The sequence below is a fragment of the Lagopus muta genome, chromosome 7 (assembly GCF_023343835.1).
Source record: "Lagopus muta isolate bLagMut1 chromosome 7, bLagMut1 primary, whole genome shotgun sequence".
Lineage (NCBI taxonomy): Eukaryota > Metazoa > Chordata > Aves > Galliformes > Phasianidae > Lagopus > Lagopus muta.
In genome coordinates, this window is record NC_064439.1 from 42,361,799 (window position 1) to 42,378,042 (window position 16,244).

At 46.0% G+C, this 16,244-nt stretch overlaps 1 protein-coding gene across 3 annotated transcripts in view; it reads left to right on the forward strand.

Annotated features, from left to right (window-relative positions):
• The first annotated feature begins 867 nt into the window (after positions 1–867).
• The window catches only part of ZDHHC3 (zinc finger DHHC-type palmitoyltransferase 3), a 29,772-nt gene continuing 14,395 nt past the window's right edge, over positions 868–16,244 (forward strand). For 2 of the 3 annotated variants that reach the window (XM_048951035.1, XM_048951037.1), the window contains exons 1-3: positions 987–1,042; positions 9,633–9,962; positions 12,552–12,676. In XM_048951035.1, the coding sequence (XP_048806992.1) occupies positions 9,657–9,962; positions 12,552–12,676 (431 nt within the window). In that variant the 5' untranslated portion in view covers positions 987–1,042; positions 9,633–9,656. Of the gene's footprint in view, positions 902–986; positions 1,043–9,632; positions 9,963–12,551; positions 12,677–16,244 lie in introns of those variants that run through there. The other variant, XM_048951036.1, reaches the window with a different exon arrangement.

Genomic DNA, 16,244 nt, shown 5'->3' on the forward strand with positions numbered 1-16,244 from the left:
GAGGCGAGCAAGAGACAGGCAAGAGAGGCAGGCAAAGCCTCTGTTGGCCTTGTGGAACATTTCTTGGCCCTGATGTGCAGTGTGAGACCTGCTAGAAGGCTCTGTACAAAAGTGAGCTCATCTAAATGGAGATGTCGGCAGGTGTGCTGTGGACTGCTTCCCACGAAGGGCGCAGTGAGATGAGGCTCTGGCTCTGGTCCTGCCTGGCTCCTAGCTGCACCCACAGTTGGTCAGACACAAGGAGGGGCAGCTTGCTTCCTCCATTTCTGCCATCCCAGCCCGGAGCTGACCTAGCATGGCCAAAGCCTCGCGCAGTCCAGAAGCACAGCCAGCAGCTCCTCCCTGCTCACAGGCAAGTAGGCATCCAGGCAGGTCTTGAACATATCCAGAGAAGGAGACTCCACAACCTCCCTGGGCAGCCATTTCCTACTTTGATAGTAAAGTAGCTTTACACAAGCACAGGAATTCTGGATCCGGCTTGTTTATCTGTCTCACGCAGCCTCCAGGGCTGGCAGATCACTGCCCCTTTCAGGAGGGGTGGCTTCCCTGGAGGACTGAACTCCTCAGAGGCAAGGTTGCCCTGAAGGCTATCGGACAAAAAGATGCACTGTCGTTTTTAACAAGCACACAGAGATGTCCTTTCAGCAGACGGATGACCTGTGTTGGCTGAAATTAAAAAAAGACCGGGAGGGAGCCTGCAGAAGCTCACGCTGCCCGGCGAAGCTGCGGGTACCGCAAGCGGCAGCCGCCAACGGGGAGCGCCGAGCAAACCCAGCGGCCCCAGGTACCGGCTGCGCGGATCCGCTACCCGCACGGTGCCGGGGCCCAGAGCCCGGGGCGGGGCCGGCCGCCGCCACTTCCTGGTTCCTCCGGCACTGCCCCACCTCCTCGCCGGGATCGCGTAAGGGGACGGCGCTTGGGGAGGGGGGGCCGCGCGCCGCCGGGCCCGGTGCCGCGCGCGGGGCGCCCGCTCCGGCGGGGCGGATGGGAGGCTGCGGCGGCGGGCGCGCGCGGCGCGAGGGCGGCGGGCGGCGGCCTGCGGGTAGGTGGCGGGGCCGCTCCGCGGGGCCTCGGGGCTCCGCGCCGGGCGGGCGGGGTGAGGTGAGGTGAGGTGAGGGGTGATGCGGCCGGGAACGCCTCCGAGAGCGGCCCGTGGCAGAGGACGCGGGGAGGCCGCGCCGCGCTGCCCGCGCTGCCCTCCTTCCCGCCCCGCCGCGATGTGTCCCGGGGTACCGCGCGGCTCCGAGCGCTGCCTCTGGCCCGGCGGTGTTTGTCACCCCGCTGAGCGGGGTACGATCTGCGAGTTCCGTCCGTTTGGTTACCGGTCGGGAAAGCGGCGGTGGTGCGATGTGCCTGCAGGTTGGGGGCACCTCCAGCAGCGTTTGGCACGGGCGGCGAATTGCCGTGTGCGTTTCTGTTGCCATTTTTCATTGTGAGAAGTGTGGTTGCAGACAGGATACGTGTTTGTCGTTGGAACTGCTTGTTAGGTGACAGACGACAATGCCAAAGCATGATTTACTCCAGCTGTTGGAGCAGGTTGGGGGAAGATGAGTGCCACAACCCTCAGCCAAAATGCACCTGCCGTGCCCCAGCTGAGCCCATGGCAGCGCACATACCCAAGCAGAGATGGCTCTGTTCTCACAAACGTAAGCTCACTTCTTAGGATATTTGCTTCCTGCACAGCTCCAACAGCAGCTCTGTGTGATCAGTGTGGTTTAAACCCATGTGTTGCATTATTTCACAGAAATGTGCTCATGCAGCCTTGCTATTAGGGCATGTCTGTAGTGGGGTACAGCCTCATCAAGGAAACTGTGGTGCTGGCAATGGGCAGCCACGCTCAGTGATCTGACACGTGTGTGGCTGCGCCCAGCCAGCCACCACTGGTGTTATCTGAGTCAGGGTATGGTTTCCCTGTCTCCCTGTAGAGTACAGTGACCTTTTTCTTGGAATGATGCACAGGAATACAGGGTTTTGGTTGTTTTTTTTTTTTTCATTCCTGAGAGCAGATGGTTTGTAATGCAATACATGACAATGTATAACATTGTCCTTTTTTATTTTCTTTGCCCTGTGCTTAGCTGGCTGAAGCAAGCCAGAGCTGAATGATGTGGTACCCAGAGCATCACATTTGCTTTGTGCACATAACTAATCTGAAATTCCAGGTTGCTTTAGAGTAAATGAGAAGTTAGAGCTTTCCTGGTGAGAGCTGTCTGTTTCCTGGATTGTTCGGATGAGAAGAAAAAAAGATAGCCGGCACCTTGCTTGGAGCTGCAGTGCAGCAAGCCTGCCAGGAGCGCTTCACACATTGCTCTTCTGAGAGGGAGCCCAAAGGAGGCTGGCAGCTTTGGATACGCAGACACTAAGGCCCCAAGCAGGGCCACCTCCCAACCAGTATGCAGAAGGTGACCAGTATGCAGGGGCAGGAGACCTCCCTCGGACTGCTTCTGGCGTTGCCCCAGGAACCAGGTGCTTGGCAGCGCCTTGGGCCGCAGCTTCAGCCAGGCAAATCTTGGGTACCGCTGCTCCGTGAGCTCTAGTTGCAAGGAAGGGTGCAGAAAGCTCAGCGTTAGTGTCCTGTGGCTGAGGAAGGAATGTTGAATGGGAGGAAGAGCACGGCTCTTGTTGATGTTTGTGCTCCTCGCCTGGTGGTGGATGGTGCGTTTCACTGTGAGTTTTGCAATAAGAGGAACCAGGCTTAAATGTGGTGCAGCTTCTGGAAGTTAGAACAAATGGGCACAGATTGAAGCAGTTGTGGTAAATAAAGGTAATGTGAAGCACTGTGCTACTTAATAATAAAAGAAACAGTTGCAGCCTTATTTCCAGCCTTAGTGAAAAGGCTGCAGTACCCCAACAGAGAGACAGAGGTGAGAGGGCTGTAGCAGGGGTAAGGGTGGGTGTGATGCACATCTTTGATCTTTGCGGTGACTGCTTGGGTCACTGAATGTAGCATGGAGTAGACAGGCAATAGATTCTGTTCTGCAGTTAGGCTGATTTCTGTGTCTCAGTATTTCAAAGGATAACAAAATTAATGTTTACCCATAGAAAGTGGAAGACAGAGACCGTTTGTGCCTGCCAGCAGAACACTGAGCAAAAGTAATGCTGTTTTCCAACTGAAAAGTTCTGTTTGAAATCCCTTAATATAGGACAGCTCTGAACGTGCAGGTTTTTCCAGTTCCCAAAGTAGCACCAGAGCTCTCCCTTGGCTAACTCTTAACATCATCGCGTTGGATCGTGACAGCCCCAATTTTCACTTGAGGCCTCCGCAAGCTAGAGATGATCTCTTCAGTCACTATTTCATCAGTGCATTACTTAATGTACACCCTGTGTCTTTCTGTATCTAGTTGTTTAAGTGCAGCGTTTAGGTATTTTAAAACTGAGTGCCTTGAAGCCTTCATCCACTTGTGAAAGTCCCTGATGTGGTAAGGAAGAAGTGTAGGCCAAAGTGGGGAAACAATAGGAGAGGCTGAGCTTGTGAGGTTTGTGCTTGTGGAGGGCCTGCAGCAGTGGCAGGGAAGACCCAAATCTTGGGCTCACCTGAGTGATTCAGAATATTCTTCAGGCTGGGATGGTTCTGGTTCTGGATTGAGATAGTTAAAGTGTAAAAACCAACAATTATTTTCTACTGTTCTGGAAAATACATTCTTTATGCCATGAAAACAGTGTGGTTTTTAACACAAGCATCAATAACAATACCCACTGTATAGGGAAACCTTCCCCTTTTGCTTTCCATCTTTCCCTTTTTTCAAAAGGCTGATGCAGGACAAGTGGAGAATTTCAATTCCCTTGATCCGGTGGCTTGCTGTCAAGTCCTGAGTCAGCATCCAAACTGGGGCAGCTCCTGTCACATCTCACAGGGCCTGACATCTCTGCAGCTCTCTGACAACTGCTGATTGACATGGCTGAATGTGGGATCAGACCGTGGGCCTGACCTGATTCCTTACTGCCCGTGTGACCTGCATCTCCTCGTCACCTGGTTCAGTCACTCTCCTGTGCTTGTGTACCTTGGACAGGAACTGCTTTCTCATTGCCTTTTTTCCTGCTCTCAGGCCAGCAGCGAAAAGGCTGTGTAGGTGGAGGTGCAGCTATTTGTCAATTACTCAAGACTCTCCGGCGAGTCTTTGTTGCATTATAATTTATTTATACAATGTGTATTTGTTGGTTAAACAGAAATGATATAGGCATTAGCCAGGAAGCTGTTGCCATCTGTCCTGAGAGACTGTGTACCACAGACATTCTTGTAATTAAGAAAACGTGGCCTTATTTTCCTTACTATTATACTATCGGAATTCCACTGACGCTGCAGAAGTTGCTACTTTTTTACAGTGGTGTAGGTGAGAAAACTGTGAGGTTTGTGCCCTATGCGGCCACCCCTGCCCAGCCTGTCTGTGTTGGCCCTGGGGCAGGAGTTCCTAGATCTAGGAGGTGTCACTGAAGTCATTCCTTCTTTGTACCCTCTCATTAGGCTGAAACTGTTTCCCTAAGCGTGGCCTGAATTTCCAGAAGAAAAATCTAAGCTTGTTTCTACCATGCATAATGCTGTTCTCCTGCTCCTGAGGTGGCTGCAATCGGGCTGGCAGAACGGACTCTGCCCTGTGTCGTTTTGATCTGAGTCAAACAGAGTGTGGTTGGTGTAGTGCTAATATCCTGGGGCCTAACCCTTCCCTATGCATTTTCCTGGAGAGAGGTAGTTTGGGTCTGTTCTGTTTTGAACTGTATGCGGAGTCTTGAAAACATTTTGATGAATGTACAATTCTATAGCAGATTTAAACCTGCTGATAGTAGGCTTGCTTTTTTTTTAGCTGCCTTTCACAGAGCTGCTCGAAGTGTCCCGTTGGCCCTGCAGGGTTCTGTATGCCAGGAGTTGCAGAGTGCCGGGCAGATGGATGTGTGGATGGATCTGCAGCAGATGGCCAAAAATTCACAGCATTCTCATTCCACTGCTGTTGATCAGATAAAAGTTTTCAGAAACCATTAGAAAAAACACACGGAATATTGGTTTTTCCTTGTTATTCTTGCTGGAACTTGCTTTGGTAGGTTCTGACAGGCTTGTTGTTAGATCTGGGCTGTATGAAAGTGTGGGAGGAGAAGCAAAGGTAAATATCCTGTTAGTTAGAAAGCACACTTTCATTTCTGTTGCAAAGAAAGTTTAAATACCTGATGTTTTCATTAATGTTTTATGTCTGAAGACTGAAATGACTTTCAAAATAAGCTTGCAGTTTATTTGTGTATTTATGCAAGAGTAGGTTACTTACTGGTGTTATAGAGAATGTCTGGTGCCTAAAGATCACTTAGTGTAGCAGTTGTGAGTACAGGGTGACCAGTAATGTATGCTTGCTTCCTCCTTTTGATGACAATAAAAAGTTAACCTGATAATTATTTATGGGCTCTCAAAATGCTGTCAGTAAACTCTAGTTCTCTGTGTTAGAAAAACTCTCTTCAGGAACGTGTTCATCTTAAACAATGTAATAATAACCAAACCCTCAAGAAAGACAGAGTTTGCCATGGTCTCTCTCTCTTTTTTTTTTTCCTTTCCCTTAAAATCGCTTTAGTACAACAGGCAGAACTTGGCAGTCCGTGCAGGTAACTCCTCCCCACAGTTTAATGTTAAATGGACTTGTAATAGGGGAAACACTTGCAATGTCTTTGCAGTAATAGCGCAGTGTGGCAGGTCATACTGAGGTATTTCCCAGCATGAGTAATTAGATGCAAATCAGCCGGGTGACGGTGAGCTGTGTACGTCTTGTGAGGTCAGGACATCAGACTGCATTCAGGTACCCACTGGATGAAGGCCCAGATCAGTTCTTCATTCATTCTTAATGTGTTGTTCAGCAGTTACAGGCCATCAGAAATAGTTTGTTGGTTTTTTTACATGACTGATGTCAGGTCAAATACAGTTACTTAATTTATAAAAGGTGTAACTGTATTGTAAGTGTCCATTGTAGCAGGAAGTGGATTTTAATTTATTTTGTTTACATTTCTAATGCGTATGTTACATATTCCTTGGATTATTCCTGTGGTGCTAAATGCCTTCCAGATAAGAAAGAAAAGTTTCACTGTGACATGGAGCTGACTGGACACGTTTGCTGTCACTGACGTACCTGCTGGCCTCCCTGCAGCCTGATGCAGTGATCAGGTCCTTGCTGCTGGTGTTCACCTGCTGTGTGCTCCTGAGCATGAGGGGCTGATACACCCAAGCTGTGTGTGACAGAATGAGCTCCTGTGCAGGGTGATTCCAGGGCAGGCTGCCAGGGCAAGTTACTCCCCCATGCCACAATCCCTGTTTCTTTTTTAATATGAAAATTCCAGGTTAGCCAGCATAAACAAGAAGATGTTTATGTAGGTCAGAACAAGGAATTGAAAACATTTACCATGTGGAAGGGGAGCTGAGACTGTGCTCAGATAGCATGGCTGTTAGATGATCTGGATGAAGGGATAGAGTCCGCTCTCAGTAAGTTTACTGATGATGCAAAGTGGGGAGGAGTATACGCCTGGCTGATGTACCAGAAGGCTGTGCTGCCATTCAGCATGGTCTGGACAGGCTGGTGAGTTGGGCAGAGATCTGATGATCTTCAACAGGAGCAAACGTAGGGTCTTGTGCCTGGGGAGGAATTACTGCATGCAGCTGTACAGGTTAGGGGCTGACCTGCTGGAAAGGAGCTCTTCATAGAAGGACCTGGGGGTCCTGCTGGGCAACAGGTTGGCCATGAGCCAGCAGTGTGCCCTGGTGGTCAAGAAGGCTAATGGTATTCTGGGATGCATTAAAGAGTGTGGCCAGCAGGTCGAGGGAGGTGATCCTCTCCCTCTGTTCTGCCCTGGTGAGGCTGCGCACTGTATTGTGTTCAGTTCTGGGCTTCTCAGTTCGAGAACAAGAGGGAACTTCCAGATAGAATCCCATGAAGGGCCACCAGGATGATGAGAGGGCAGAACATATCCCTTATGAGGAAAGGCTCAGAGACCTGGAACCGGTCAGCCTGGAGGAGAGAAGGCTGGGATTTCATCACTGTTTATAAACATCAAAAGTGTAGGAATCAAATGGATGGGAACAGGCAGGACAAAAACTGCAACACAAGAAGTTCCATACAAATAATGTACACAGAAACACATAAGTGTTTCTCGAGTAATGAACAGTGTTCATATAGCAATTACTGATTTTTCATTTTGTTGCTCTGTGATGACTCTGAAAGCAGTCTTAAGTAACTGAGTGCATTAATTAACACACTTGTCCTCCAGCCAGAAGTCAGTGTTGGAGGCCTGTGCTGCATCTTACTGGCTTCCTTTCTGTACTGCAGAAACTGGACCCTCAGGTGAGGTGCCTCCGGTGTCCTACTGGCACTGGTGTGCCTCCAAGATCCTACCAGTTCCTTCTTTGGCACTTCTGCAGCAATGAGTTTTATTTTGCGCTTTATTTCTGGGATAACTTCCATTGGAGTGAGAGAGCTTTCTGCTTAGCTCTGCATTTTGTTTGTCTGCAGAAGTGTGCTGTACAGGGCTAAGCCCACAGCTGTAATCTGTATGCGTTGGTCTAGCTTTCAGCCAGGACTGACCTTAAGGTGACTTGTCAAACTCATTCTTCTGTTGGTGGGAGTTGGCTTTTCTTGTGATCCTTTCACTCCTTTGCTTTTGAAAACAAAACACCAGGGGAAAAAAAAATACAAAGGTGTCTCACAGGGTCTAGGCAGAAAACCCTGAAAGTCAGTGCTCGAGGCTGTCCCAGCTTGCTGCTGTACCTCACCTGTCAGGTCTAAAACTTTAGTTTGAAAACTGAGCACCTGTATTGCAGTTTTTTCATGCTTTTAATGCATTATGTTACAGTCAGTTAAAATACCATTGTCAGGCATGAGTCTTTTGTCAGTTTTGTTTTGAGCTGGCAAACCTGTGTAATAATTCTAGTAAGATATTAACCAATGCAGTGAAGGTCGGCTGTTATCTTGGGGAGGGGAGTCTTTCAAACACTTGAAGTCTGTGTGAATGTGTATCCTTGCACGCATGGTGAATGTGTAGGGAAAAGATGTGGGTTTGCTGGTAGGTAGAGATCTGTCAGAACTTAGGCCAGCAGATTGTAAGGGTAATCACTGCTTCTGGAAATGAAATGCTTCTCTCCCTAAAGTGTCCGCTGTCAGGAGCTTTAGCTATAGCTGTGGTTAAAACACATAATTGCAGTGTGATGGGTGAGTTTTGCAAGCCAGTTTTGTTATTTTTTTCCTCACCAAAGCAATTGAGATACACAGGCACTCCTTTAATCTTGATTTTTCTATCCTGTGTGGTCTACCTGTAAAGTTGGTAGGCTGTAATGTTAACCCATGTGACTTCTTATCAGATTCCTAAAACATCCCAAGCTGTTTCAGTTGGTAGCATACTGTGTGTTAATGGCAGAAATAGAAGAACATACCTAATTAATCACCCTGTTCATTAACAGCCTTAACCTTAGGCCATGAGAAACTCAATGTCCTGTGAATTTGGCCCTCCTGAAATAACAGCAGAAAGCAAGTTGTCATCCTCCTTACTGTCTGGATAGGGCAACAGCATGGCTGTGGAGCTTGGTGCTTCTGAAATAAAGCTGTTCCCTCTCCTGGACAGAACTGAGTAAATGCTTGGAGAGAAGCTTGAGGTTCTGGATGCTTTTATGATCTCACTGTGTTTTCTATAAAATTCATCCATTTTGTCTAATCAATAGTATGTTTTAGGGTTGTTGTGTTTTTTTTTTGTTTTTTTTTTTTAACAGTTGAATGCAAAAATAGCTGCAGTGTGACCTTTTTGGCAGAAAATGTAACTAGCGGTGAGCATCACCTTCCTCTCTCTGAATTGAGATGGCAGCGAGCACTGTTTTTTGGAAAGAGATGAAACCAATCCTTATGCATTCAGGGGGCAGGCAGCTGAGCCTTCTGTGGGTGCGTGCAATTCAGTGTATTTAGTAGCTGAGCCCATTTTTGTGGAAGGTGGGTCCTGACACATCGGTTGTGGCGTTTGAGTGTTTCGAATGCTGTGCAAACACTTCTTGAGGAATGTCCCTAGAAGAAGTGGCTGGGTGTGTGAATGGCACTTGCAAAGCCTCCAGGAGTTCCAGAGGGGGGCGAAGCAAACGCAATTAAGGGATGGAGTGAAGTGGAGCAGCAGACTCCAAAGGGCCATGAAGCCAGTGGAGGAGGGAAGAGCACAGTCCAGGCAAGACTGGAGAGTTCTATAAAAATCTTTGCATGGTTGCTGCTTCAGGAGTTGCTACCACTACTGCTCAGCAGTTTGTGCAGATTGAGCCCCCAGGCTCTCTTTTCTTCCTTGGGCCTGACCCAGCAGAAGGGGCTCTGCTCTGTTCTTTTTCCCCATGGTGGTTCCCACGTGTTTCTGCAGCCGCTCCTGTTGGCACCACCTGGCCACTCTGCTCTGCATCAGAGCGCTCGCTGCCTTTCCTCAGTGGGGGTGGCTGGAGTCAGCGTGTGGTTAAGCAAGTCTTAAAAGCACTTAGAGAGTCTTCTTGGGTAAGAGGTGTTCTGATAAGTACGAAAGTCTGGCTTCCCAAGCCATTATTTTTTGTTTGGTTCATCTTTTTCACTGTTTCTACTCACGCCATCCCATCCCGCCGTGTGAAAATCTCAGAGGGCCTTGTGAGGCAGTGAGTGCTGTTTCTGATTCTCTTTCAGATGCAAGTATGGACATAATAGCCTATGATGATTTCTTCAGTCCACCGCTTCAGAGATATTGAAAGGACACCCGAATACCTCCAGCCGGAGAAGTGTGTTCCACCTCCTAGCCGCGCTTCCTTGGGAACAATGTGGTTTATTCGAGATGGCTGTGGTATCGCGTGTGCCGTTGTCACCTGGATGCTGGTGTTCTACGCTGACTTTGTAGTCCTTCTTGTCATGCTGGTTCCCTCAAGAGATTACGTTTATAGTGTCATCAATGGCACGCTGTTCAACACCTTGGCGTTCCTCGCTTTGGCTTCACATTTTCGTGCTATGCTGACAGATCCAGTAAGTATCTCTCTCTGCATGTCTCGGGAAGAACAAGGCAATGTTTTTCTTATCTGATCAGTGTTGAGTAACTCGGTTGCTGAGTGAGTGGCAGATTTAAATAACTTCTGCGTGTCAGCCTGCTGAGAGAAGCTGCTGATGTGGGAGGCTAATTCCTCATCCCACTCAAGTCAAATGCAAACTTGAGGACCCAACTGTAGATTCTCCTTGTCAGAGCAGCTTCTCTTTCTGCACTGAAAAGGAGAGCGTTTCTCCCCGAGACTTTTCTCACAAATCCTGGATCTAATGTTTGTGGCTTGTCATGTCTTGACAAAACAGCAAAGCAGGAAAAGCTGGTTCTGGTTATCTGCCTTGGCAAGCACTACTTCAGCAGAATGGAACAGAACGTGCATAGTTTTAATGCAGCCATCTTTCACACTAGTGTTTTAATGAAATTTGTTGGACCGTGCAAAAGCAAATATTATATAAGCAAGCTACCAGCTGAAAGTTCTTGGGCAGACAGGAAGCGTATAGATTGTGGCACTCCCTTACCTCTGTTTGTAGGACACTGCTTCTCTAATAAGAGATGGATTAATATTGTGAAGGTTATTCAGAATGGCTTGTGCTTATTTTGCTTATCAGCCTCTGAAAAGTACGTTCAGTTCAAAGCCCCATTCACACTAGACTGTGGAACAAAAAACAAGCTTGGGTTCCTTCTCTCCTTCCTCCTGAGTCTTTTTGTTCCTGCTGGGAATGGCAATGCATCCCTGATACACAAATTATTCCCTCCAAATGTCATTTCCTACTTGAAACCTTGTTAGGTGTTGTTAAAACTTCAGTGTAATTTTTATTGCTTGATTTTTCAGCTCTTCCAGAAGCTGCAGAGCTGCAAAAATTGCTTGGTTTGGGGTAGTTTTGCAGTTTGTGGTAAAGCAAAGAGTGATTCAGTGCTACTGATTCTGGGCAGAACTTAGAGCAGTAGTTGAGGTGCTGAAACTTCTGGTCATTGGGCTCACAAATACAAGGTTGTAGCAATTTGTTACATAAGCCTTACTGTTGTTGTTAATTATTATATGTTGTGTGGCTTTAATATTGAGGACATTCAGGTCCTCGATACAGAGCTAGTGGTCACTCTTGAAACAAAAGCTGCATTTTAAAGCAGGCTGAGAAAGCACAGTTTCAGAGAAAACAGATAAAATCTACAGAGGAATCTGGAAAAGGTATCTTAATTCCTACTGTGTGGTTGGTGGGATTTTTGTGAGTGGATGGAGGGAACCAGTGAGATTTTGTTTTATTTTTCATAGAGATTTTTAGAAAGAAATCAGCTAGGCAAAATGGAGAAGGGAACACAGGGAGGGAGTGCAGCAAGGCAGGGTGGGCAGTGTGAGTTTGGGAGGGAGGAAGCTGTGGGAGATGGAGAAGAGCAGCACATCTGGGATCAAGAATGAAGCAGAGCACTGCAATGAAATTATTATCAAAAATAAATGAACACCTGTATTTTTCAGAATTGATAGCATATCATCCTTTTCAGGAGCTGCTTCCTCTGTGTTCTCCCTAAAAACATTCCTTGTGTTTGGAGCTTTGCTGTGTGCTCAGAGAGCATAAGTTGTACTATTTTGTGTAAACTGGTCTTGGTCATCAGTCCTAGACTGGCCAGGACTGTTGGGAGGTTTGTGCAGAAAAGTCCCAAGACTGCTCAGGAAAGCCCTGTAATACCTGTTTGATGTGTTTTGTTAATATGCATTATTCTTTATTGCTGCTGAGAAATAGTATAGCTTTAAGAAGAGGCTGCTCCATCAGAAGTGTGTTAAACCGTTCAGTGCCTTGTTTTATTTCAGTCTAAAAGCCTACACCTACAGGGATGCATTGTGTCAGAGTCCCAGCAGTGATTTCATACGTCACGTTTCATCCATTTTTAATCTTTTGACCAAACTTATGGCCATGGGCTGGAAATTCTTGAAAGTTTTGAAAACTTCTGGAAGTTCAGGCTTCTGCAGCTTCTCCTGTTTAAAGACACTTATTTTAATGTCACAATTGCACAAAAATGAACATTTTGCCTGCTCTTACTTGGATTCTTAGAGTGTGCTGTTTGAATGTTACACCTTGATTTAAATATCAAATGCACAACAGAGGTATAGCTATAAATGTATTAGATGCTTATCAGCAACTGCTGCTGTACACAACGGTACTTCAGAAGTAGCTGCTTCTACTTGAATTAAAACATCTGCTGTCTTCGATTTGCGATGACAAACATGGGATGAAAAATCCATTGATAGATGTGGGGAGGGGGGTAAAAATTCGTAAATATTTGAAGATTACTGTGGGATTACAAAAGCCTGATTCCTTCTGTAAGGATGTACTGCTGCTTGCTTTATTGTGTTTTTAAAAGTGATGTTTGAATATATTGTTCTACATATTACATCCATATATTAGGACCACCTTGTTTTAACTTCTTTTCCTTCTTGCTCTTCCCAACTCCCTGTTGATATTAGAGATTTTTTTATTCCTATTTTCTCTTCCTCCTCTTCCATAGTTTTAAGTCATCTCTACTATTCTAAGCACTGACAGTGTTCACAGGATAATCTTCTGGTTTGATTTCCTTTTCTACAGGGTGCTGTGCCCAAAGGTAACGCAACAAAAGAGTTCATTGAGAGTTTACAGCTAAAGCCAGGACAGGTGGTTTACAAGTGCCCAAAATGTTGTAGCATCAAACCTGACAGAGCACATCACTGCAGGTAAAGTCTAGACCTCAAGATTGTCCTGTGTGCTTGAATATTATTAGTGTGAGACTTGAGTGTTTAAATTGGGAGTTTGGCATTCAAATTCTGTTGCCAGGAGTGGCAGATGCATTCAAGCTTCTGTGTAAAAAAAAAAACTCAGGTGTTTTCAGGGACGTTTTCATCTTCAGCAGGCTAGGGCTGCTGCTTGCAAAGTGAGAAACAGTTCACATGAGTGCTGCTTCACACGTGTAATTGACATTCTATGATTTGTAGTACTGGCTGTCGTGGGAAAAAAAGACTTAAAATGACTTTAAAAGGTTCATTAAACACCAAAAGTCCGTGCAACATAAATGTCTCAAAGGTCAGTGGCCTTTTTACTTTCAAGTCAGACCTATTGTCTATAGATTTAGAAATGATACTTAATTTAAAACTGAAGTTCAGGTAACTGTAACAGAAGTTTAGGTAACAGAAGAAAGCAACTGGTAGTGAGATAGGTAGGAAAAGCAGTGAGTAAAAAAGTAACTGCTTCCTAACATTTCCTTCTGCTTTTAAAACAAATGAACCTGCTTTCCAGTAATCAGTTAATGAATTTGCACTGGTATCCTTTCCTTATCTACCCCCAAACCACAGTGCATACTGAGAGAGCTCGTGTCGTGGTTACTGGATTCAGGCAGAGGTCTTGTGGGGAGGAAAATACATGGATATGACTGAGCTGAACAAACGTGCTCTGCTGTTTTCATTTTTCAGATCTCAGAGCTTTAGTGTGCAGATTTTTTGTCGCTGGCTTTTTGTCGTAATCCAGCTCAGGAGTTGGTTATTCAGTAGGAGCAGTGTGGTTGTTCCGATCACTTATTAATGCTGCTGTAAAATCCCCTCTGACACATCTTCAATTATGAATGAAGCTTCACAGCTAAAATGCTGTCTGGCTGATGACTCACACTGTAGGCAAATGAAAAAGGCTGTTTGGCAAATCATCTCCACAGTTCTTTTCTCCATTCTTTAAGTTAATTTTATAGATGTTAAAATTTGGAAAACCCATCCACTGTGCATTAATGGTGTTGAGAATCTTCAGCCCAATGTTCCCTGTGGAGATCTGTTCGACTTTCACACCCCAAGTCTGCGCATGTGCATCAGCAGGAGTTGTTGCTAGCTGTGTGCATGAGGGACTACAGTGCTTTTTGATTCACTTGAGTCCCTGGTGCCCAGCAGCGTTCCTTCCAGCATTTGGAAGCTGGGCTGTTGAGGGGAGCGTATTTTAGAGTATGGGCAATTCCTGCTGTTGACCACTTTTGGTCCTTGGTTCTGAGCTTCCTTTTCAACCAATTAGTTTCACCTGCCTCTTATCCATCTCCTTTTGGTACACAAGCAGAGAATGACAAGTCTCCTTCCAGCCTTAGCTGCCTCCTTTGTGGAGCTCTTTGGTTTAAGTGCTTCAGGCTGTCCCTATTTGGGGAGCTAGGACCTGGCAGCAATTGTAGGGGTTGCTTTAGTGCTCAACCTGCTTCACAGCTGAAGGGAAGTCTGTGTGCTCGCAGAGAAAAACACACAAACTAATTTAGAGTACAGGGAGGCACCCTCCTGCTTTATGCCATCCATCCTTCTCCCTCTGCCTCTTTCCCTTTTTTCCTAGTGAAAGGTTGATGTTTGTCCTGTTGAAGTCTGAAATTTTCAGGCAGATAACTTGTTTTTACGACACAACCTGATTTGAGTACTACATAGCTCAAAAACATTTTTGAGTCGCTTATTCTAGCAAAATGAGGCTTCTGCTGTTGTCTACTGTGTCTGGGACCAGTAGGTAACAGGCTACCTGTGCCTACCTGAGCTCTTGCTCTGGCAGCCTGCCCAGGCAGCCATTCCCTTAGCATTAGGACTGTAGCAGCTCATTCATTGCCAGGCATGGTAAGACTCCTTGGGATTAACTCCTCCCGCTGTGCAGTCAGTGCAGGGCTGTTCAGAGAGAGGCTTTTCTATTATTTATTCATAAGTGCTCATTAGAACATGCTTATGTTTTTATTTGAGGCTCTCTTTAAGTGTTTGGGTATTGTTGTTTATATTAAAGGTCAAAATATTTTTAATCCTGAGAAGAAAAATGAAAACAAAATGAAGCAGCCTTTAATTCTTCCTGTTTCAGATCTGCCAGAAGTGTTCTGGGATCGCTGCTGCTGCTCCCTGTTATGGGGCTATTGTTGTTTGTTTTGGGGTTTCGTGCTTTTTCATATTTGATTTCTGTGCTTGTTTGTGTGATGCAGTATCAGGAGACAGCCTTTCATCTGCTATCATATGAGAAAGCAGCAGAGAGAAAGACCTCTTTTATTATGAGGTTCAGAGCAGTTCCTGACTAATCAGGAGAATGATGTTCAGACAAAGTAGCAGTCTTTTAATTATTTGACTTCAAGCCACAGTGTGCCTGCTGGCAAGAACTTGAATTTTGATTTTGTAAGTGTGGTTTTGTGAAGTACTTTAACATCTAATTGTACCTTGGATGTATACTGTGGTAATGTTTTCCTGACTATCTGCCCTGGCTGTTTTATGCCAGCGTGTGGCTTACCTTGTTTTCAAGAGTGTATTCTCATGTTTGCTTCAGTTTTGTTCTTCACAAGTTCCTGCTAGCAGATAATGATAACAAATAAGCCTTTACCTTCTATTAGCCTGGTCCAGTGGTTGGTGATCCTGCCTGTGGCGGGGGGGGGATGATCTTTGAGGTCCTTTTTGACTCAGGCCATTCTATGATGATATGATCCTATGATTAATAATTCTGAGAAGTGTTCTTGCTTATCAACCATTTTTCACATCTTTGTGTTGTAGGTGGGATTTTTGGTTAGTTTTTAATCTGTGGATGTTTTCAGAGACTAACAAGATTAAAACTAGACTAACACACAATTTTTCCATCTGCCTGAATGTACTTTTCAAACTGTATTTTGGCAGAACCTCTGATAACATTATGAGAATGTGTATTGCTTGACATGAATTTTTCACGGTGGTCATTTTGTACTGTGTGGCTGATTTCAGCAGACATAGAGAGAACCAGAAATATTAATGTGCTTTAAATTTACAGAGGTTCTGATTTCACAGAATCATAGAGTGGCCTGGGTTGAAAAACACCACAATGCTCAACCAGTTCCAACCCCCTGCTATGTGCAGGTAACCAGCCACCAGACCAGGCTGCCCAGAGCCACATCCAGCCTGGCCCTGAATACCTCCAGGGATGGGGCATCCACAGCCTCCTTGGGCAACCTGTTCCAGTGCCTCACCACCCTATTATGTGTGACACCTTCCCCCTAATATCTAAGCTTAAACCTCCTCTGTCTTAGTTGAAAACCATTCCCCCTTGTCCTATCACTGTCCACACTCATAAACAGTCATACCCATTCCTGTTTATACACTCCTTTCAAATATTAGAAGGCCACAATAAGGTCTCCCCAGAGCCTTCTCTTTTCCAAGCTAAACAATCCCAGTTCCCTCAGCCTTCCCTCATAGGAGAGGTGCTCCAGCCCTCTGATCATCTCAGTGGCCCTCTTCTGGACTTGTTCCAAGAGCTCTGCATGTTTCTTGTACTGGGGGCCCCAGGCCTGGATGCAGTACT